This window comes from Phascolarctos cinereus, unplaced genomic scaffold, assembly GCF_003287225.1.
Source record: "Phascolarctos cinereus isolate Bilbo 61053 unplaced genomic scaffold, phaCin_HiC Scaffold_4;HRSCAF=312, whole genome shotgun sequence".
Classification (NCBI taxonomy): domain Eukaryota; kingdom Metazoa; phylum Chordata; class Mammalia; order Diprotodontia; family Phascolarctidae; genus Phascolarctos; species Phascolarctos cinereus.
Window position 1 is genome coordinate 373,569,308 of NW_027555847.1, and position 23,431 is coordinate 373,592,738.

The 23,431-nt window shown below is 40.3% G+C and overlaps 1 protein-coding gene across 3 annotated transcripts in view; it reads right to left on the minus strand.

Annotated features, from left to right (window-relative positions):
* The window catches only part of LIPG (lipase G, endothelial type), a 92,800-nt gene that overhangs the window by 46,380 nt on the left and 22,989 nt on the right, over positions 1-23,431 (minus strand). For 2 of the 3 annotated variants that reach the window (XM_020985825.2, XM_020985824.2), the window contains exons 8-9: positions 21,076-21,294; positions 19,159-19,263 (exon numbers count right to left, since the gene is read on the minus strand). In XM_020985825.2, coding sequence (XP_020841484.1) covers positions 19,159-19,263; positions 21,076-21,294 — 324 coding nt within the window. Of the gene's footprint in view, positions 1-13,790; positions 16,064-19,158; positions 19,264-21,075; positions 21,295-23,431 lie in introns of those variants that run through there. The other variant, XM_020985828.2, reaches the window with a different exon arrangement.

Here is a 23,431-nt window from a genome sequence, read left to right on the forward strand (position 1 = left end):
CCGGCCTTTGAGGAGCCACACCAGCTAAATAGTGGAACAACTTGACAGTCACCTGAAGGAACTCTGTGAGAACTCTCCAAAGATTAAAGGGATATAAGAATGTTGAGGCCCTGTCATTCCAGAGTTGTGAGTTGCCTTGGCCACCTGTGTTCCCTACCCTCGTTCCTCACTGAAACTCTATGTTTGCATGGCCCTCCTCCACCCTGGTCACTGTCTATAGTTGCAGCAAAGTGTCCCCAGGTTGGGGGAGGAGGGCTGGTAGAGAAATGCTTTGGAACTACTATTCTTGCTAGTCATTTGAGTAAATGTCTTTTATAAAAACTCAGTGAGTTTCCTGGATAATCGTTCATATGAAGCCCATCTAGGAGTGTGGGCTCACTTTCAAATCCAAAACAAGATCCACTCGCTAGAAGCCAAGCCAGCAGTTGCTCCTCTGGGGATACAATCAATCAGTGCAGATGCAAACTGGGGCAGTGAGCCCAGAGTGGGTGCTACAACATGATGAAAAGACTAGAGTCCATACTATATGACAACCAGCTGAAGGAACTGAGAACTTTTTTGGCCTAGAAAAAGAGACTTACAGGAACCTTGATTAACTTTTAAAGTATTTCAAGGGTTTTCTTATGAAAAGGAATTAGACTTGTTCTGCTTGGTCCCAGAGGACAACTAGCAGTAATGTTGAAAGTTAGGGAGAGACGCGTTTAAGCTCTATACCTGAAAGGCCTTCCTAACAACTAGAGCTATCCAAAAGGAGAGTGGGCTACCTTTGGAGATCTCAGGTTCTCCCTCCCTGTGGGGTCTTCTCAGGCAGACTTCAGGAGCACTTGTCAGCAAAAATGTAAATCAACAAACATTTATTAAGCACCTACTATGTGTCAGGCACTGTGCTAAGCACTGGGGATACAAACAGAGGCAAAAGACAGTCCCTGCCCTCAAGAAGCTTACACTCTAATTAGGGAGAGACCATGCACACAAATATTTACAAAGAAGTTATATAAGGAATAAATAAGAAATAATTACCAGAGGGAAAGCCCTAGAACTAATTCTCTGAGTATGAATTCTTTCCTAGAGGGCAAAGATCACATCATCTTTAATTTTTGTAGGCCCAGGCCTTGCATGATATTGTGCCCATGATACAGCTGTGGTGATTAATTAGTCTGTTTAACTGAGTGGAAGATAACTGAAGTGAATTGATAGCTACGTGGCACAATTTGAGAGGTCACAGGAAGGCCATCCTCTGCCTGGGTGTCACACTGCCCTAAATTCTTTCAAGAAAGAGTCCTGCTCTCAAAATAGTTCCCTGTCAAAAGATAATTACTTCTGGGAGAAATAAACACATTAGACTCTAACATCTTAGTGTGAATCAATTTAAGGGGACAACCCCAAGAAGAGATTGTTGAAAAGGCAGGCCCAGGACAATAGATATGATAGAGCCGAGCCCAGATTTCACAACTGTGAAGCAGGTAAGCCAATATGGACACTCCCAGAATGCATCATCTTAGGGCCTCTTCCTGCTATTCTGGTGGCAGAGATCAAAAATCAGACAAAGAAGAGTTTCCTTGCCATGGGCAGTTCCCTTACTGGTAAGGGCCTTATTGAATATGGAAGTTCAAGAATGAGCTTCTCAGTTTGTCCATCCAAGTCTTAGTACTCTCAACAGGCTATGCTCTGCATTCCTGTTCATGGACCTCTTTGCTCAGACAGTGCTTCAGCTACATATCCCAGCAAGCATGTATTCTTTCCCCTGGGAATCAGAGAAATAGCAGGAGGTTGGACATGCTCAGGTGGGTCTATACCCTCAGTTTCATCATCTGTAAAATGGTCACCATAATATAAGGATGTTGTGAAGACTCAAACAAATTAATAAATAAGGTTTGCAAACCTTGAAACATTATATAAATGTTGGTTTGTTTTTTTTATTGTTATTAGGATCTGGACCTGTAATATCATTGGTAGAGTGAACCCTCAGGTGAGAAAATTTCTTCCACCCATGCAAATTGGAACTTGGCACTGAGAGGTTAGGGGATTTGCCCAGGGTCAAATAGCCAGTATGTGTTATAGGCAGGACTTGAACCCAGGTCTTTTTTTACAGCTAGGCAATGATGTTAAGTGACTTGCCCAGGGTCACACAGCTAGTAAGTGTTATGTGTCTAAGGCTGGATTTGAACTCAGGTACTCCTGAATCCAGGGCTGGTGCTCTATCCACTGTGCCACCTAGCTGCCCCAAACCCAGGTCTTCTTGACTTCAAGTCCAGCCTCCCATCCATTATAACATCCTACTTCATATAGGCATATCTCAGAGATACTGCAGGTTTGGTTCCAGACCACACCCAATAAAGCCAATATCATAGTAAAGCAAGTCACACAAATTTTTTGGTTTCCCAGTGTATATAAAAGTTCTATTTACACCGTACTATAGTATATTAAGTGTGCAATGGTATTCTGTCTAAACAATGTACATACTTTAATTAAAAAATACTTTACTGCTATAAAATGCTTAACCATCATCTGAGCCTTCAGTGAATGATAATCTTTTTGCTGGTAGAGGGTCTTGCCTCAGTGTTGATGGCTACTGACTGATCAGTGTGGTGGTTACTGAAGGATGGAGGGCTGTGGCAATTTCTTATAATAAGACAATAATGAAGTTTACCTCATTGATTGACTCTTCTTTTCACTTGAACACTTATAGGCCACCATGGGGCTGTTTATTGGCCTAATTTCAATATTGTTGTGTCTCAGGGAACAACAGCTGGTTGATGGAGCAGTCAGAATACAATCAACGGGGGTAGCTAAGTGGCACAGCAGATAGAGCACTGGACCTGAATTTAGGAGTACCTGAGTTCAAATCTGGCCTCAGACACATAACACTTACTAGCTGTGTGAGCCTGGGCAAGTCACTTAACCCCATTGCCTAGCAAAAACAAACAAACAAAAAGAATACAATCAACATTTACTGATTAAGTTCACTGTCATATATGGGCATGGTTCATGGTGTCCCACAGCAATTACAGTAGTAACACCAAAGATCACTGATCACAGATCACCATAACGAATGTAATAATACTATAATAATAATGAAAAAGCTTGAAATACTAAGAGAATTACCAAAATACAACACAGAGACACAATGTGAGCACATGCTGTTGGAAAAATGGCACCAACAGACTTGCTTAACACTGGGTTGCCACAAACCTTCAATTTTTATTGACGAAGTACAATAAAATTAATATTCCTGTACTCTTATACTATAATCGCCACCATCATCATCATCATCATCATTGTCATCATCATTGTTGTTGTTGTTTTTGTTATCCATTTTACCCCCAAAAGATCCTCTTTCTAGTCAACTTCCCACTTCCACATATGCTATCGAGCTTTCCAGATTTCTGTGACGTCATCTAGTAGGGAGCTCTAGTGTGCCTAATTAATTCTACTATCAGAATAATGTCAACATATCGTTGAAACTCAATAAATACCTGTTCTTTCTAATAAGGACACAAATGGTAACCACCATACTATTCCCAAAAATCCTTTGGACACTCTTTGGAAGAAAGATAATGCAGAAATAGAAGCTCATGTAAGCCAATAATCTATGCAATGTCAGGAGATTCAGGTTCTCATAATAACGTAGGAGCTAGCATTCATATGGTGCTTTAAGGTTTGCAATTGAGATTGAGAAAGGTGAAGTGATGCCCACAAGCACAGAGCTAATAAGTGTCTGATGCAGGATTTGAACTCAGATCTTCCTGACTCTTAAGCTGATCACCTAAAATCTCATCACCATGCTGGCTGATTCCGTTTTTGTACTCAGCACCTTTTTAGTGCCCTATGTTGCCTCTCCCTTCTGATTGGAGGGCTGAAAGATGGAGCAATAAAATTCTTCCATAGCCTTCCTTTATAGACAGCTCAGATCAGAGCTTTCCAGGCAACTCTCCATTTTCCATCACCCACTGCATCTGGGGCCATCTCCAGTCATCCTGATCTATATCTGGCCACTGGACCCAGATGGCTCCATGGGAGAGAGTAAGGTTGGTGATTTTGCACAGCCCTCCCTCACTGAAATCCAATTCACTTTTTTTTAATCTTTTTTTTTTTGGTTAGGCAATGAGGTTAAGTGACTTTCCCAGGGTCACACAGCTAGTAAGCATTAAGTTTCTGAAGCTGGATTTGAACTCAGGTGCTCCTGACTCCAGGGCCAGTGCTCCATCTATTGTGCCACCTAGCTGCCCTCCAATTCACTTTTTGCAAGTCATGGCATCACTTTCCGATGCCATGATCTTCCAGAACAAAGGACAAACAACACCAACCATTTTCCATCAACACCTCTGTTTGGTTTCAACTCCAGGGAATATCATACCCTCTGATTCTCCCGTCCTCTCACCCCTTTTCAATTTCTTGTTGTGTCTGGCCTTCCCTATTACATTGTGAGCTCCTTGAGGTCAGTGATCGTCTTTTTCTTATTTATATCCCCAATGCTCAGCACAGTGTCTGGCACGTAGTAAGTGCTTAATAAAAGTTTATTGAATTGAATTGAACCTTGAGTCCAGGGCTTTCTCTATTACTCCACTTACCTGCCTAGCAGTCCTTGGTTAAGTCATTTGATCTCTTTATAAAATAATTTGGGGCAGGCAGGTGGCACAATAGATAGGGCACCAGGCCTGGAGTCAGGAAGACCTGAGTGACCTTGGGCAAGATCAACTTAGCCCTGTTTGCTCCAATGTCCTCATCTGTAAAATGAGCTGGAGAAGGAAATGGCAAACTGCTCCAGTATCTTTGCCAAGAAAACCCCCAAATGGGGTCACAAAGAGTTGCACACAACTGAAATGACAGAAGAACAGCAAAATTAAATCATTTATCCACTTTTGGTGGGAAAGGAAAGGGAAAGACAGATACCCACTTCAACTTATCCTTCCTAAAGGGGCAGGATACCACACAACACAAGCAGCTACTAAAGGGTGTAATGTAAAGTAGGAGGGGGAATGCTTCTATAAATTCATGATAATTAATTATTATTAGGGTGCATAACATATGCTTATTGAATGAATGAATATTATTCTTACCATTATTGTTATTCACAGCTCACAACCAATCCAGAGGAGCCAGGCTTTCAGCCTCTAATAAAGTATTATCATCTCCTGGTTCCTGCCCCACCCCAACCATATACACATCTACCCTTTTTTTTTCAGGTAATTATTACAAGGACTAAGGTTCTGGTTATTGGGCTTTACATGTATGTGTTGGGTTGGTTTTTTTTTCAGAGTAATCCAAGCCTTCTGTATGAAAAAAGCTTTAATAATGGGCATGTTACTGAACAGCTGGAAATATAACTACAAGAAAAATGCTAACTTTGATATACTGTTATCGGGGCTCCACAAAGTGGAGAAGGAAATATTGTTGGGAATAGACTGAAAATGAGCCACCAATTGGCAATGATGTTTGCTTAAAACGATCATAAACCTCATCCTCACTAACTCCGGTTCTCCTTTGAAGAAAGGAAGCCAGACTCCTAGGATTAGGCAAAACTGGGACAGAGCCCATCCAGCAGAGGGGTTAGGAGACTGGAACATTTTGGCCAATGGAAACAGGAATTCCAGTTTCCTGGCCCACAAAACTCCCGCAGAAACTGGCTTTGGCCAAGTCCAGTGGACTTGGTGCTCCATACTCAGGCATTGGCCTTCCCCGTCCATTGGCCTATAGGGTGACCTGCACTATGGAGACAAGGCAGCCTTGACTTGGGAATCTAAAGTCTATCTTATAAGGAAGATAATTAGACACTGGAGGAGGAGGGAGGCAGAGAAAGTAGCCAAAATGTGTTTAGTCTGATTTAACTGACAGCTTAAGTGACCTCCCACAACTCTCAGGTTCTGGCACTGCAAGAGCTCCTGCCTCTCCCGAAGGGCAGCTTCACCTCCTCCTCAGGTGGGTGGTTCTGCTCATATGATACCTACAATTCACCTTCCGGAAGTTTCTGTAATACTGGATTTCTCACAGCAAGCCAACTCAGCCTGTTTGGAAATCCTGGTGCCCATAAACTCTCTTTCTGGAGCACAAGAGATATGGCTCATTTTTAAATTTTCATTTTCTTTACAAAAAATTATTTTGAAACCATGCAAAAGAAATAGCTCCTATAAGAAAACAGCAGGTTATACAAGTGACCCCACTTTCAGTAAAGCCAATATATGGAAATCTCAGTTTACAAAGAGTAAATTGAAGATTCTCTAATTTCCAAAGAATTCATAAACTCATAGAATGTTAGAGCTCAAAGGAGCTTAGAGATCATCTAATGTAATGGTCTTAACCATTTTTTGGTCACTCTTCCCTCTGGCAATCTAGTGAACTATATGGGCCCTTCTCAGAATGTTTTCAAAAAGAATAAAATAAAGCACACAAAGGAAAATATATTAAGATATTATAAAGGAAAATTAATTATGTTGAAATAGTTGTCAAAAAATTTTATAAGACAAGTTCACAGACTCCAGATTAAGAACATCTAACCTAGTCTAATGACCTTATTTTGATTAAAAAAAAAAAGGAAACTGAGGCCCAGGGAGATGAGCACTTCCAACAAGATTACAGCTAGTTAGTACTGGCAGAATAGAGACCAGACTCCTATTTATAGGTCTATTATCAGTTCTTATTCATTGGAGAAGAGAAGAGGAAAGGAAAAACAAGAGAGCAGAGAAGCAAAGGGGAGTAATAAAGTAGAGAGGGAACAGAGAAAGGGAGAAGGCCTTAGAGCCAGGAAGACCTGGGTTCAATTCCCTCTATGACACCAGCTGTATGAACCATTTAATGATTATGACCCTCAGTTTCGTATCTGTCAAACAGAGATAATGCCAAACCTCTAGGAGGAGTGCTGCATAAAAATCAACAATCATTTGTTCTTTGAACATCAGCTATTAGAGTTTCTTTTCAGTCTTAATCTTTATTATTCTGTCAGTAAATACAGTATCTCTGAATATCACAAATGTTTTATTCAACTTGCATAGCCTTTCATTATATGTCATAAGTTCTTCTTTTCCTCAGACAAAGTGGGGATTTTGGGAGGGGGTGATGAAAGATGAATTCAAAGATGAAAGAAGGTATTAGTATTATTATTACCTTTATTAAAAACATTATAAATAATTAACTTTCTCTTTCTTCCCCTTTTCTCCCCAAAAGTCCCATTGGAATTTGTAAGATTCTAAGTTAGCACTCCCTATCCAAGTGCAATGTGCCCAGTACTGGAAGCCTCTTTCCTCCTCTGTCCCAACCTTTCTTCATTTCCCAACCAAGCCAAGGGTTTAAATGCCCATGTGGGCAGACATTGCGCTTCCTCCTCAGCCTGTGTCTAGAGGAATTTAAAGGCTAATACCCAAAGATGGAAAGTGTCTCAAATGAATTAAGTAACACTTTCTTTGGTCTTGAAGCACCAGCAGTAACCAGTCTTTTATTTCCTTGACTTTCCAGTTAAACCACTTCTCCCTTGGCACAAACAGAGTTTTCCTTCATTCTCTACACTTTATTTTCAGGCCTCAAAGACACTAATTGCCAACCTAAGTTTTGTACTGACAGTTGTCTTAAGGCACACAGTAGGCATTTAATAAATGTTCAATAGAATCATGATTATAGAATCTTGGAGGTAAAAGGGACCTCAGATGTCATCTAATCTAATCCACAAATGAACAAGAACTTTGTATGACATCCCTGACGTATGGTCATCCAAACTCTTCTTTCAGACTTCTAAGAATGGGTGACTCACCTCCCAATACAGCCCATTTCACTTTTGGACAGCTATATCTATTAACAAGTTTTTCCGTATGTAAGTTGAAATCTGCCTCATTGTAGTTTCTACCCATTGCCTCCAATCCTGTCTCTGGGACCAAACAAACCACTAGTCAACATTAGAGATTTCCAAATATCTGCTGTCAACCTTCTTTTTGCCAATCTAAACATCGCTAGTTCCTTTTGCTACGGTTTTGTCACAGTCCACTCACCATCTTGGTTGAACTCCCTTGCATGCTCTCAAGTTTTCCAATGCCATTCCTAAAATTTGGCACTCAAAACTAAAAATGACTCTCTAGTTGTGCTCTGACCAACAACCAGCACTTGTAACAAGTCAGAATGGCATGGATAGTGGACTGCCTTTAGCATCAGGGTAAGTTCTGCCCTAGGTGACTGTGAACAAGTTACTTAACTTTTCAGTGTCCCAGCATCTCCCTAAAATAAGCTGACCTGCAACCAATGAGAAATCACAGCTATGGACCATTTCCCCCTTCCCCCAAAAAATTACATTAGCCTTTTTGGCTGCCATGTCTCACCATTTAATCACATTGACCTTGAAGTCTACTGGGGGCAAAAAATTCAGCTCTTTTTCATCTAAACACGTTGTCCAGCCACATGTTTCCAAATAAATTTCATTTTATTATATTTGTCCTCTCCTTCTATCCTTTCAAGATCTTTTTGGATTCCAGTGTGTTCACTATCCCTTCTAGATTTGTATCAACTAGTTTTAAAATGTTTTAAAAGAAAAAGTAAGTCATAACCCCTTTAAGAAGGAATTTCTGTCAGCAGAAAGCCAGATATCAAATCACAATTTAGTTAAAGAAGAAACTCAAAGTAAGCAAAAAATTGAAAAAAAAGGAGGTTTCTAAGAAAGAGAATTTAGCACTATAATGGATGAGCTAGTTAGATGGCTAATGTGGAAATATATGTTTTGCATCACTGTATATGTATAAGAGGTATCATATTTCTTGCCTTCTTGGTGGATGGCAGAAGGAGTGGAGAAAGGGAGAGAATATAGAACTGAAAATAAAAATAAAATTTAAATTTCAAACAAAACCAAAAGATAAGATGGAGCAGCTTTTTTCCCCTGAATGAGGAAAGACAGCCATTCAATTCAATATACAAATGTGTGTTAAACCCCAGCTGAACACAAAGTACCATGCTTTATGTTGGGGTGGGGGCGTGATTCAAAGTTTAGATAAGACATGCCCCCTGCTCTCATAGAAACTATCATTAATAGATAGAAACATACCTTAATACACAAGATCATGGGATCATAGCTTTAGAGCTGAAGGGTCATTAGAAGTGTCGCAGTCCAACCCTTTCATTTTACAGATAGATAATTTCAAATAAGAAAGGCCTCCAGCACACTGAGTGAACCCTACAACAGAATATATGTGAGGACACAAACAAGATGGATGGATTTCAACCTGCATATTTGGAGGAAATTCCCAAAATGACGAGCATCCATTTGAGAATTTTAATAAGTTCAGGTAAACTCTGTGTGAGGCTTAGAATGGAAAAGGTTACTGCCACCTGGTGAGGGGGATTATTGAATATTTGGGAAAGGAAGTGGTATTTGAAGAAGCTTTAATGAGTGAGAATACATCAGAAGAGGAAGAGAATGGGAAAACTGCATGCTGGGTAGAAAACACAAGGCCTGCATGGCAGATGGTAAGTAATTATAACTGAGTAGCCAAGAAAGGTGAGGGAAGAGAAAAAGGGAAGGTCAAGGTTTCTAAAGGAAAGATTACATAAACGGCAGTGCCTCTGACAGAAAAAGTGAAATTAAAAGAATGAACAAGTTTCAAGAAAGGAAAGGTTTAGATAGCCAACTAAGTCCTGATTAGTGTGAATAATGAATCCCAGGAAGTAATCAAATTTTTCAAAATCCGACTACTTGAAGTTACAAGTAAATATAAAATATGGTCATTGATTCCAGCCCAGTGGAAATATGTAATGAAAATTTTTGAATAAACTTGTATCTGTTTATTAATGTAATATAATAGCAAAAGACAAGAAAAAAGTTTCTGACACAAATTTATGACAAAGTAATAATTATAGAAAACAACATTCTTAAAATTAAACAACTAAATATTGTACCTAATTATTAGCCTACATAAGTGATATGATGAAACTGTCATTAATGTCATTAAAAATCTTTTAGCAGCATAGCCTGAACAGTCTTCTCTTTCTTTAAATCTTCATTATATACTCAGGTAGGCACAGTGAGATTTGTCCTCATCTCAGCAAACTTGCATGCTCACATTCTCACACAGTGAACCTGGCCAGTTGGATGACCTGAGGCATTAGCTAAAATCAGTAATGCTTTAAACCCAGTGTTGTTATCTTTGCAATATTTTTCAACATCTGGGCTAAAATAAATTGAAAACCAGACTCTGAAAACAACTTTAGTCACCCATGCTTTCTTGTTTGACTGCCAAAGAATGGGAGATTGATGGCTGTAGCAACTCAGAGCTCAGGCTGAAAAAGAGGCTTTGAGGCAGCTACCTTTCTACCACAAGGAACACCAACCCCCCCTTATCCCCATACTCTTTATTATCGAAGCTATCAGCCTATTAATTCAACCACTAGTCCTAGCAGTATGATTAACAACCAATATTACTGCAGGCCACCTACTTATTCACCTCATTAGCTCTGCAACATTAGCCTTATCATCCATCAGCATAACAGTATCAACCATCATATTCACCATTCTTTTCTTATTAACAATACTAGACTAGCCGTAGCCATAATCCAGGCCTATGTCTTTACACTCCTAGTGAGCTTATATCTACATGATAATTCCTAATGACCCAACAAACACAAGCTTACCACATAGTCAACCCAAGCCCATGACCACTAACAGGAGTCCTATCAGCACTCTTACTAACATCAGGCCTTATTATATGATTCCATGGCTCAGTGGATAGAGTGATGGCCATGGAGTCCGAAAGATCTGAGTTCAAATCCTACCTCAGTCATCTATTAGCTGTATGACCCTAGGAAAGTCACTTAATCTATTTGCTTTAATCCACTGAAGAAGGAAATAGCAAACCACTCCAGTATCTTTGCCAAGAAAACCTCATGGATGATATTGGCATGCTATGGTCCATGTGGTCACAAAGAATTGGACATGACTGAACAAAAACAAGCATTGGTTTTTATTTAAAATCCCCTTCTGGGGGCAGTTAGGTGGCGCAGTAGCTAGAACACCAGCCCTGGAGTCAGGAGGACCTGAGTTCAAATATGGCCTCAGACACATAACACTCACTAGCTGTGTGACTCTGGGCAAGTCACGTAACTCCAATTGCCTCACCAAAAATAAAAAAAATAAAATAAAATTCTCTTCTGCATTACCCTCTCAATGAAAGTGTTGGCCAATCCATAGACCCTTTAAATTCTGGTTGAGTGCTCTTTTTTTTCCTTAGAAAAGTAAGCTCTAGAAGTCAGCCTTTCCCAAAATAAGCCTGCTTCATCCCCATTAAAAATTTCTAAAATTATTTCCTTCAAAACATCATGACATTTAGCTGCCATACCTACATCTGCACTGGCCATCTCCTCTGCACCGGCCACCTCTCCAGTAATCTTAGCCTTATGCAATTAAATTTTATTTTTTAAGCAAACCAACATTTGCAATAAAAGTTTCTTCACTGAATACTTCATTTCCATTTTCTTTCACTGCCTTAAATAAACTTGAATTTTTGGTCTGAATGTCTGCTCTGCTAAGAGGAATGAATTTTTATTGCAATTTCAATCTATACAGCTAAAAAGACAGTCATTGTAATGCCCCTCTATTCCTTGTAGTGGTTTGCAAACCTCCAAAGGCTGATGAAATTTTGCCTTTGTCTCTTATTCAGCCTGAATGTTTTATCCTATTCCATACAACGAATTCAGGCATTCCAACATCTCCTATTTTAAAGTTGCTATGACTATGTGCATGTTACCCAATCACATCAAATTTTTGTTCTAATGTAATAACAAGCCTCTTCTTTTGGGGTCTGGTAGTGCTTCCATCTGAAGTATTCTTCCTTTTGTCCATTTTCTTAGGGCTCTTTTTTAAGAAAAATTAACAGAGTTTTTAATTGTGTTAATTTGACAATATTATACACAGCAGCACAACACATCCACAGAAGATAATGGGCAAGAGCAGACTGACATCACAGAAGCATGTTAAAACCTTCAATTAACCTGCATGTGTCATTTATAAATTCAGATTTGGCTCCCCTTCAATGTGACCTGATATAACAATTTGCACTAAAACAAATTTTAGGTTATTCAAAGTTACATTAATCTCAACCTAGCTATATATTGAGTTTGAAGTGCTAATAAAATATCTAGGTTTAGATCTTGTTATTGTTCAATCATTCAGTTGTGTCTAGCTCTTCTTGACCTTGCGGACCATAGCAGGCCAGTACCGTCCATAGGGTTTTCTTGGCAAAAATACTAAAGTAGCTTGCCACTTCCTTTTCCAATGAATTAAAGGAAACAGAATTAAGTAATTTAGCCAGGGACACTCAGCTAGTAGGTGTCTGAGGTTGGATTTGAACTCAGGTCTTCCTAACTCCAGGGCCAGCAATCTATCCACTGAGCCATCTAGCTACCTTGGAGATCTTACAGTTAACCTTCCACATCAGTGGAGTTAGGAGTGCAGCACCCCACAATCTAGAAAATTCATGCAAAATTTTTTGGCCCTCCCTTCATACCAGAGAAGAAGTCTGAATTATTATGGTATTAAAAAAGAAAACATGTTGATATTATATAATACTATACATATATTTTATGCATTTCTGAGTTTCTGAATTTTTTCTGTGCATGTGCTAGCCTTCACATTTTGTCTGGGGCTTCCTCAAAACTCCCCAGAAAATTCATATTTAATTACTTATGCTGACCCATGATATATCAAAACCACGATGGGGAAAGTCGCAATGTGGAAGGGATAACTGTAGTTTAAACTATAGGAATGAATGAGATTGTCAACGAAAGAGTAGCAGAGAATTGATTGATGACAGAGAGGTACAGAATGAGACGTACATTTTCACACACAAGTAATATGTGATGTGACGTGATATGTGTATATATGTATGCACATTTAACAAGAGTTATTGTTACAAGAGAATGCCTGGGCATATAGAAGGGAAGAACCACAGGAAGTTTAGAAGAAGACACAAAAAAGCACGTCAGTGTTGGTATTGCTATGTTAGATGTATTGTATGCATACAAAAAAATCTCACAAGCCTACAAAATAATTCATTTTCATATATAATCCTCTTTTCTGTTCTTTGTATAAGTTGATGCTTATTATAAAAATTTATATTATTTTATTTTAAATGAGCCACTGTTTATTTTTTAAAAAAGAAAGAAAATTTAATTTAGGGGAAAAAAAGAAAAAGAAAATGGTGTTGAGAATGCTTAGGGATCATAATGACTGGGAATTAGTTCAAGCAAATTGCTTTACTACACAGAAGGAATTGAAGATTGGATTGGGTGGAAAGGGGGAAGGGAATCATCTTAGCTCCAGAGGTACTTTAGGGGATAGGGCAGACTAGAGAATAGTGTCACAGCAGGAGATTTAGAGTGGCTTGAAGGACCTGGGGAGCTTGGGAAGAGGCACTGGAAAGTGAGTGAGGCTTGCAAAAAGGGACATCAGAGGGGGCCCAAAACAAATTATATTTCAAGAGCTTGACTATGGTGGCCCCAGGACAAAACAAACCCAAGTAGTTTTTAAAAAAAATATGGGTAACTCATACCCCAATTTAAGGGCCTCTTTCAAAAGAAATCCTCCCTCATTTGATCAAGTCCTTCCTTATGTTTAACCCAAGGCTCCCATACAGTAAATTCAAGCCTTTTGTCCATTTGTTCTGTCTTCAGAGGAAGTAAAAGCAATAACTGGTTCATCCATCAGCGAATCCATCAATGAATATCATAATTCAAATACTTAAAGACAAATCACCCTTCACAGCAATTCACACTTGGGTATAGAAACCATGATCCACTTCAGACTCTTAAAAAGAGAATTGCTAGACTTTTCAGAATCAAATAATGTTTTATTATTTTCCTGCAGGACTTTATAAAAAACATTATGAAATATGTTAGTCCCAAAGCAGTAACTATTTAACCCAAAACATCTATCTCTTCTTTGTACATTATATACATCTGAGAAATAAATAGTGTTCTAGGCAGCATACAAAACATCGCTATATACAAATAAGGCTTTAAGCCAACTGCATAAATACATGGCCAGTGAGGATCCATTCCCTGGAAATCAACTCCAAAGGCTTCCATTACCCAAGGCCCACCAAGCAAGATGGACAGCTTGGAATGCAAGCTTGACTTTGGTTAGAGAGCAGACACAAAACCTAACCACAGAGAAACACACAAATTGGAAACCCAGAAGGGATGAAGAGCTGACTGAAAGGGGTTTCTAAAAGCCTGTGCACTGAACAAAAACACACCTTTGGCATTATGCAGGGTAACCCACTGTCCTTTAGAAACCAGAGCCCAAAGAAAACATGTCCAATCCCATCCAGTACCTCTCCTCCTGTCTCTGTTTTGCTGTCTCTGTCTCTCTGTGTGTGTCTCTGTTTCTCTCTCTCTCTCTCTCTCTCTCTCTCTCTCACACACACACACACACACACACACACACCACACACACACACACACAAATTCCCTTCCCTTTTTTGGAGATCAAAAAGCATCCCATCCTCTTAACATAGGTTATGATCTTCTGGTAACACATAGAGACTCCAACTTCAAGGTGACAATGGAAAAGAGCTCCTGCCCATCACATTTGGAGCATTTCAGGAAGGAAAGACTACATAATTCCATCCCAAATCTTAACATTAAGGTATAGAGACAGAAGTTCTAAGTGATGGGCCAGGATCTCTGGGCTATAGGACCTGTACTCTCATGAAATGATATGAGACACCCACAACCTCTCTGAATCTTAGTTTCTTCATCTGTAAAATGGGGGAAATAGTATCTGCTGTCTCCAACTTTTGTAAGAATCAAATAAGGTCATATATGGTGCTGTTCTTTGAAAAGTGATGAAGAAATATAAACTCAAAGATGTCTACTTCTTATAAATCTATCATCTGGAACTTTTTCTAGGAAATTCTGCACTGGTGAGGCACAGCCGGAAATACAAAATCTTTGGAGTAGTAGTCTCAAGTGCAAAGTAAAATCAAGATCGAAATAAGTCCAATCTGCAGCTCTTGGATCCAAGTTTCCTTGACCTATGTCATATAACCTTTTGCATATATACATATGCTTGATAAATGCAGTATTTTCCATACCCATGAAGGAGGAAAAATCTGCTTTGAAATTTAACCAGCTATATTTTTTAGTATAAAGAAAGTCTGATAGAGTACCCTTGATGGTGATGAGTATGTCAACACGTTATTTGCCATGGGTGGTATAAAGAGACCACTTATGGCCTCCAAGATAAATGTCTTATCCATATTTGCATCTCCTAAAGCCAGTGAATGCCAGAGATAGAAAGGGTCTTATTGATCATCTAATCAAGCCCACTCATTTTCAGATGAGGAAACTGAGGCTCAGAGAAAGTGATTTGTTCAATGCCATGCAACCAACTATTGGCAGTCTTTCAATAAATATCTGTTGGATAAATGAGTGAATGATCCTTTGGACACTGCAAGAGAATGTGAGAAGAGAGACTAGACTTCTCAAATAGGACAAATAGGGACAGTGCAACCAAAAGCTGCCCAGAACCCTTCAGCATTCCCCTCTGCATATGATTTCTCCTATATGTGGAAGCACAGAGCACTTCCCAGGTGTTCTATCAGGTCAGAAAGACTTTTTTTCTGAAATGATCCTTAGGGGAAAGATCACCAGCCAGAGAATCCTTGGGGGGGGGTGTCTCCTTTACTGTGTCTCATCCACTTAAGGGTCACTTCACAATGGCTAAGTTTCCCCTTGGCTAAAAACACAGGTGGATATTCTCCAGGAACTTCAAACCAGCACCGAGAAGCATACAGACATTAAGCTTGTAGACAGAACAGGGACTCAGCCTCCACTTGGAGTCCACTGAGCATTTAGTTAGGGTTAGTGCTAGCCTAAGGAGCAGTGGGAGTTGCAGTAATGGATGAGTTCCCCTCCTGCCTGCCATGACAGCAGTTGTGGGAAAAGTGGGCATGAGCCCCGCCAGTCAGCTGCCCTCCTGTGAGCAGCCGAGAGGAGATCCTTCCCTCAGCAGGAACTTTCTCCATGTAGATGGGTGGCAGTAGGTGTCTGGGGCTAAGATTTCCAAAAGGACCCTTAGAGCACATCCATGGCTGAACTGAAAAGAGAGGACCCAGGAGAACATGAGACAGCAACAAATATCTTGGGACTGTTCATTCCTATTATATAATGTACCACAAAAGGAATCACATGAACTCTACTTAGCTCCCAGAATACATCCTTCTCTTCTCCCTTAACCAGCAGGCATATATATTTACACATGCATGAACAATAGGCATACATAAATACACATGTACAATCAACGCACACATAATGTAACACCCTACCCACCAAGCCCACCTAGGGCAGCCTGTTACATCCACTCAGCCCTGTGAGGCAGGTTGGGTAGGTATCACCATTTTTATTTTGGAGCTGAAGAAATATACACCCCATGGAGGCTAATGGGGACACAGTAAATTATTGGTGAAGTGAAGTCTATCACAAGGGTCTTCTGATTCCTGACTTCTCATTCAGGGTTCTTTCCTCTGCTTCTCAATACCTTCCCCATATCCATAGAGGAAAATATTTTCATAGATGTTTTGTTTTTGAAGGGGAAGAGAAAGTGTTCGGCAACTATTATGAAAAAGACTTTAGGGTTATCCCTCAGAGAATGGCCCCAAGACCACAAGTGGGTGTTACATTTAAAAAAAATGAATGTTTACTAGTAACTGCACTACAGGAGAGTAGAAAGAGCCCTGGAGTAGAAGTCATCAGGACAGCAGGTTGCAGCCTCCACTCTGCCACCAGCAAATCTCTCCTAGCCTCAGTTTCTTCCCTTGTAATATGAGGGAGCTTATCTTCAAAGGCCCTTCCAGCTCTAACATTCTGTGGTTTTCTGTTTTTGCAAAGGAAGCTTGGAACTTTAGATTAAGTGCTGTTCATCTCTAAGGAGGATGGCGAGGGGGCGGGGATAAAGAACTAATATCAATTATAAGTAAACATGAAAGAGAAAACTGACAACCTGGCCAGGCAGTTCCTAGGGCTGTGATTTGAAAGTTCAGGGTCACCATGTTTAAAATCTGCACAACAGTGGCCACACACACACACACACATTCACTCACTCCACTGAATATACACCTTCCCAAAAAAATCTGGGAAGAGATCTATAAAAATATTTTTCTCTTGGGAGATGCAGACATAGTGGGAAGTAGAGGAAAGATCTCTGAGGAAAAGAGTAGACTTTCATGACAGGCTCTAACTCACCCTGAGGTTAATGTGCCCATTAACTTCTGAGTGTGAATCTTCCTAACTATAAAATACAGTTATTTTATATGTAGTTTATTTATATTTATTAAACTACTATTTAATTTTATGAATTTATGGGGGTTTTTTTGGTTCAGTCATTTTCAGTTGTGTCTTCACTTCAGTTGACTCTTCGTGACTCATCTGGGGTATTTTTGGCAAAGAAAATGGAATGTTTTGCCTCTTCTTTCTCCAGCTCATTTTACAGATGAGGAAACAGACAAATAGCGTTAAGTGACTGGCCCAGGTCACACAGCTATTAATTATCTGAGGCCAAATTTGCACTCAGGTCTTCCTGACTCCAGACCCTGAAATCTATCCATTGCCCCAACTAGCTGCCTCTGTTTATATATATTTATTATTTATTTACATGAATAAAATATATTCATTGAACTATTTCTACATAATTTATTTAAACCTATAAAATAAAGATGGTGCTACCTGCTATACCTACCCCACAGGGCAGGCTGCTTGAGGGTCAAATAAAACAGTGAATATAAAAGTGCATTTTTTTTTTTGCTTTTTGGTGAGGTGATTGGGGTGAAGTGACTTGCCCAGGGTTACATAGCTAGTAAGTGTTAAGTATCTGAGGTTGGATTTGAACTCAGGTCCTCTGGACTCCAAGGCCAGAGTCCTATTCACTTTGCTACCTAGCTGCCCCCAACAGTACTTTTAAAATTACAAAGCACAATGTGAGGGTGAGTTGAAGATTAAGGGGTCTTATCTGGAGAATAAAATTAAGGGATGAGAGAGGATGATACTCGGAGAAGAAAGGGAGAGGTAGAATGGGGTAAATTATCTCACAAAAAAAAAAAAGCCAGAAAAGTCTCTCACAGTGGAGGGGAAACAGGGGAAGGTGAGAGGGAATGAGGGAATCTTATTCTCATAGGATTTGGCTTAAGGAGAGAACAACATACACATTCAATTGGGTATGGAAATCTGTCTTACCCTATAGGAAAATAGGGGGAGAACGGGACAAGAGAGCAGGGGGGTGATAGAGAGGAGGGCAGATTGGGAAAGAGGGTAATCAGAAGCAAATACTTCTGAGGAGGGACAGGGTCAAAAGAAAGAATAGAATAAATGGGAGGGCAGGATAGGATTAAGGGAAATAGAGTTAGTTTTTCACAACATGTTTACTAAGGAAGTGTTTTGCATAACTGCACATGTACAACCTATATTGAGTCGCTTGCCTTTTCAATGAGGATGGGTGGGGAGGGAGGAAGGGAGAAAATTTGGAACTCAAAGTTTTAAAAACACATGTTAAAAAAAATGTTTTCACATGCAACTGGGAAATAAGAAATACAGGAAATGGGGTACAGAAGTCTATCCTGCTCTACAGGAAAATAGAAGGGGAAGGGGATAAGAGATGGGGGGGAGAGATAGAAGAGAAGGCAGACCAGGGGAAGGGGTATTCAGAATGCATGCCATCATGGGGTGGAACTCAAAAACTTGTGGAAGTGAATATTGAAAAATAAAAATAAATAAATTTATATTAAAAACAAAAACAAAACCAAAACACAATGTGAGTAGAAGAGATTGTCAGTATCACCGCATAAATCATATTTGAAAGTAGGCTTAATTTTGCCACGTAATTCTGTTTAGCTAGGCAATTTTTAACTTTTAAAAAAAATCCTATGAGAGTGGTGCAGTGGAAAGAGAATTGGCTCTAGAGACAGAAGGCCAAAGCTAAATGCCAATTTTGATGTTAGCTGTGTGACCTAGGGCAGGTCACTGCATATGGGCTTCATCATGGGCTTCATCTGTCTTCTTATCAGGCCATTACGGGGCTCGGATGAGATGACCTCTGAGGTCCATTCCAGACCCCAAGGACAGCGTGATGTCCCAGAGCCCTTATGGGAAAAACCCACGAGACAAGGGCCACACGAAGGACAGTGAGCAAAGTGATCATACCTGGTCTGATTTTTTATTCTCCAGCCATCTCGACACTTGGTAAACCAGAGATCTTTGCCAGGAGAGATGCTGGTTTGCTCAGGATCTTCAGCACAGAAAGTCAATCTAGACAAAAAAGAAGAAAATGTAGCTGTGACCAGAACCCAAGAATGTGCAGCAAGTAGCTAAGTCATAAGAAAAACAGAGTCAATCAGAGAGGATATACCCAGATTAGACGGACAAAGAAGGAAGGAGGGAGACAATAAAGAGAAAGAAAGAGAAAGGGAGACACGGCCAACAATCTAGTAATTAAATATTAACTACCCAACCATATGACACTGAACTTCCCCTCTCTGGGCCTCAGTTACCTCATCTGCAAAATGAGCAAGTTGAATTCAATGATCCCTCAGTTTCCCACTAGCTCTAAGAGTCCCCCCCCAAAAAAAAAATATTCAATAATTCCCTATTGCATCAAAATGAAAAAAAGGCCAAGGCCTCCCACTGCATCTAAGGCCACCTCCAGTCTTCCTAAACTATATTTTGCCACTGGTCCCAGATGGCTCTGGAGGCTGGTGACTTTGTCCAGCCCTCCCTCACTTAAATCCAATTCACTTGCAAGTCATAGCATCACCTTCTTGATGTCATGGTCTTCTTTGAGAACGAAGGACAAACAAGAATTGTATCAAATGCCTAGTTTTGAAAACCCTTCATAATGTGGCCCCCATTCTCTCAATATAATCTCATATTTCAGGTCATGTACACTTCAATCTAGTGAGGCAAGTATTCTTACAGTTACATGAACAAATCACACTCATTCCTGTCTCTGTACTTTATACAAACTGTTCCCTCTATCCAGCATGCCTTCCCATTGCCTCTTTGCCCATCCAAATCTGACACATCCTCTAAGACCAAGCTCATGTTCTGATTCCTCCAAGAAGCCTTTCCTAACTAGTGCAGTACCCATGAATCCCTCTCTGCCCTCATCTCTTAGAGCACTTAGGGTCCGTGGATACAAACCAGTGGGGGGGGGGCGATAGAGTAGGGAAAGTATTAAACCTCCATTAAACATAACACAGAAGGCATCCAAAGGGCAAAGGCTGCTTTCGGCTCTCTTAATGTTTGCTCCGGAGAGTCAACCACAAAAAAAGTTCTCCCCTGTTATTCAAGATCTCCCAGAATTTCCCAGCCTCACACACATAAACATAGAAACACATAGACATACACAACTGGTTTAAATTTTCAAAATGAGACTGCTCATTTCAGTGGTGCAAAAAAGCATTATGAGGTGTTATACAAGCACCTGGCTCCTTCAAACCAGCCAGAGAGGAGAATGGCATCAGCTCCTGGGGAGGGGCCGCACAGCACCCGATGGCCAGAAGCCTACAGTGCATTCTCCACCCATCTGACCCTGCCATTCCAGATGGGGCCTGGCTTCCCTGTAAGACGGCAACATCTTTCTGAAGCTGGAGTTGGGTATGTCAGAGATTGAAAATGAAAACAGCATCCCAACCCAGGCACTCAAGGGAAAGGCATGATGCTTTGAAAATGAGACACTACTGGGAGGAAGCCATGCCTATCAAAGACATCTTACTGGAGCAAGCCGGAGAGCCACCAGCCTTGGCCCTTGGCACACAACATACAGATCTTTAATTCTGGGCCGAGGCCGTAGTGGAATAGATGACCTTCCACATCCTGGGGTTTTCAGAGTTGTTATAAGGACCCACCTGCCTAAAAGTGGCTGAAATCCCCACCCCAGGCTGGTGAAGTTGCCTTGTTTCATAAAGCGAGTCCTTCCCTATAAAGGTATTTTTTAAATAATGGCTATTTTACCCAAGTGCTGGAGAAGCTCATAAAAGGTAGGGGAAACAGGTTTGGAAGGAGTGAGGAACACAAGAGACATGAATGCTCTGACAGGAGAAAGGCCAGTGGGTGACTTACTTCTGCTGGGTTTCCCCAGATTTGACCCGAATGCGCCTAATGTGAAGCTCCCTCACAGGGTTGTGGGGTTTCGACAGATAGCTTCGCAGCTCTTTCCACAGGTTGTACCAGGATTGAGACGTGCCCTCCCAGGAGAGCTTGATCTTCAAGAGGTCACCCATGTCCTCTTCCGTGTACACCAGGAAGGTGTTGGTAGCATTTAAGTCTATCTGCTCCACTCTGCGGGACAAGAGCAAAGCTGTCTGTCTATGGCACTCACTTGGTCCTAATTTTCTATACCCTCTTCCTGCTGATTATGAGAAGGTAATAATAAAAACAGCTGGTGTTCACATAATGCTTTAAAAAGTCTGTAAAACGTTTTAGATGTATTACCTCATTTAAGCTCTATACCGATCTTGTGAAGGAATACAGATACAGGTAACCCCTTTTTTTAACTGGGAAAACTGAGGCTCAGAGAGGTTAAGTGACTTGACTACAGTCACACAGCTTAGAGGCAAGGCTTTCACAACTCCATGTCCAGGAACCTATCCACCATACGATGCTGCCTTTCTAATGCATGTATCTTACCTATAAACTGAGAAGGTTGGACCTATTAATTTCCCAGCTCTTCTTAGATTCTACAACTATGACAACATGACACAGTAAATAGAGCACTGGGCCTGGAGTCAGGATGACCTGGGTTCAAATTTGGCTTCAGACACTTATTAGCTGTGTGACCCTAGGCAAGTCACTTGACCTTAGTCTGCCTCAGTTTCCTCAACCATAAAACAGGGATAATATCACCTACCTCACAGGGTTGTTGTGAGGCTCAAATGACACAATATTTGTAGAGTTTAGCACAATGCCTAGCACATGGTAGGCATTTGATAAATGCTTGTCTCCCCATCCCTCTTCCTAGATTTTAGTTTCTTCAATTGGAAAACAGGAATTGGACTAGAGGAGAGATTCTTAGCCTTTTTTGTGTCATTGAACATTGGTGAAACCTATGAATCCCTTTGTTGAATAATGTTTTTAAATGCATAAAATAAAATACATGGGATTATAATAGAAACCAATTATACTGAAATACAGTTACCAAAATATTTTTGAAAACAACTTAATTCAATTGAAATGTAAGTTCCATTTGATTTCATTTTCTTACATTATAATTTTTTTATATTTGCTACAAATTGATTATTATTTTCATTTTGAGATAGGTATTGCATCTGAGGTTTCAAAGAACAGTGCAACATAAAATGTAAAGATAGTATCAACATTTCATTATCTGGTTTGTTTGTACTATAATACAACAAATAATATTAACTAATGAACATGTAAACTAAAAATAAAAACAAGTTAATTGACCCCAGGCAAAGAACTCCTAGACTAGGTGATCTCTGAGGGTCTCTTCCAAATGTAATATTCTAAGAGCTTCTTTGGGCCTCTTACCCTCCTGCCCCCATCCCAATACTATACAGGCCTTGAGTCCAGGAAACTTGTCTGGTGTTTCTGCGCCTCCCCACAAGGAGACAACAAACATGTGCTGACTGATGCACTTCTTGTCCTACTACATACCCATCACACAACAGGAAAGCATGATCTCTGTAGGTTTCCCAAAGCCCTGGGTGTGACATAACCTGGTTCTGCCTGCCTGATCCCCAAACCATGCTCCTGTTGCTGATTCATCACAGTCAGCCCACTCCCTGTTTCTGCTGGTGCTGAGTAACAGCTATGTATGGCACAAATTTTGGGCTGGTATCCTATGAGAGAAAGTGAAAGCAACAGAGGAAAGATTCATCACTATCCGTTTTATAGGGAAGAATGACTTATCCTTGATGAGAATAGAAATGCTTCAGAGAGAAATCAAAGAAAAGGAATGTGAAGAGGATGTGAAGAGACAGAAGGAAGTCCTACCACATGTCAGAAGTTGGAGAGCAGAAGGAAGTGAAGAAAAGAGGAAAGATTACAAAATATTTGGAGCTAAGTGATAAGTTCTGGGCCTAGTGGATGATTACATGATGAGAGGTACAGAAACAGCCAGATATCAACGTAACATTAACAATAGAAAAGACCATTTTCTCAGGGCATGTATCTAGGATGTGAGTTTTGTCAAACCTGAAGACCTCTACCCACTCCAGGTGATTATGGATGGGGGGGGGGGGGATGTGAACAGACAATGCCTTCAGAAGGAACATAGATGGCATTATGAGAGATTATGAAATCCTGGGCAAGAAACTGAAGACTTTTGGAGGAGAAGAAATATTATTATCACTGCTGCTGGTTGAAAGTAGGGGCTTCAAAAGAGAAAAGCTGAACTGGTTGAAAAGGAAGTACATGAAGACAAAATTTGAATTTGTGAACCACAGTTTAAAATATT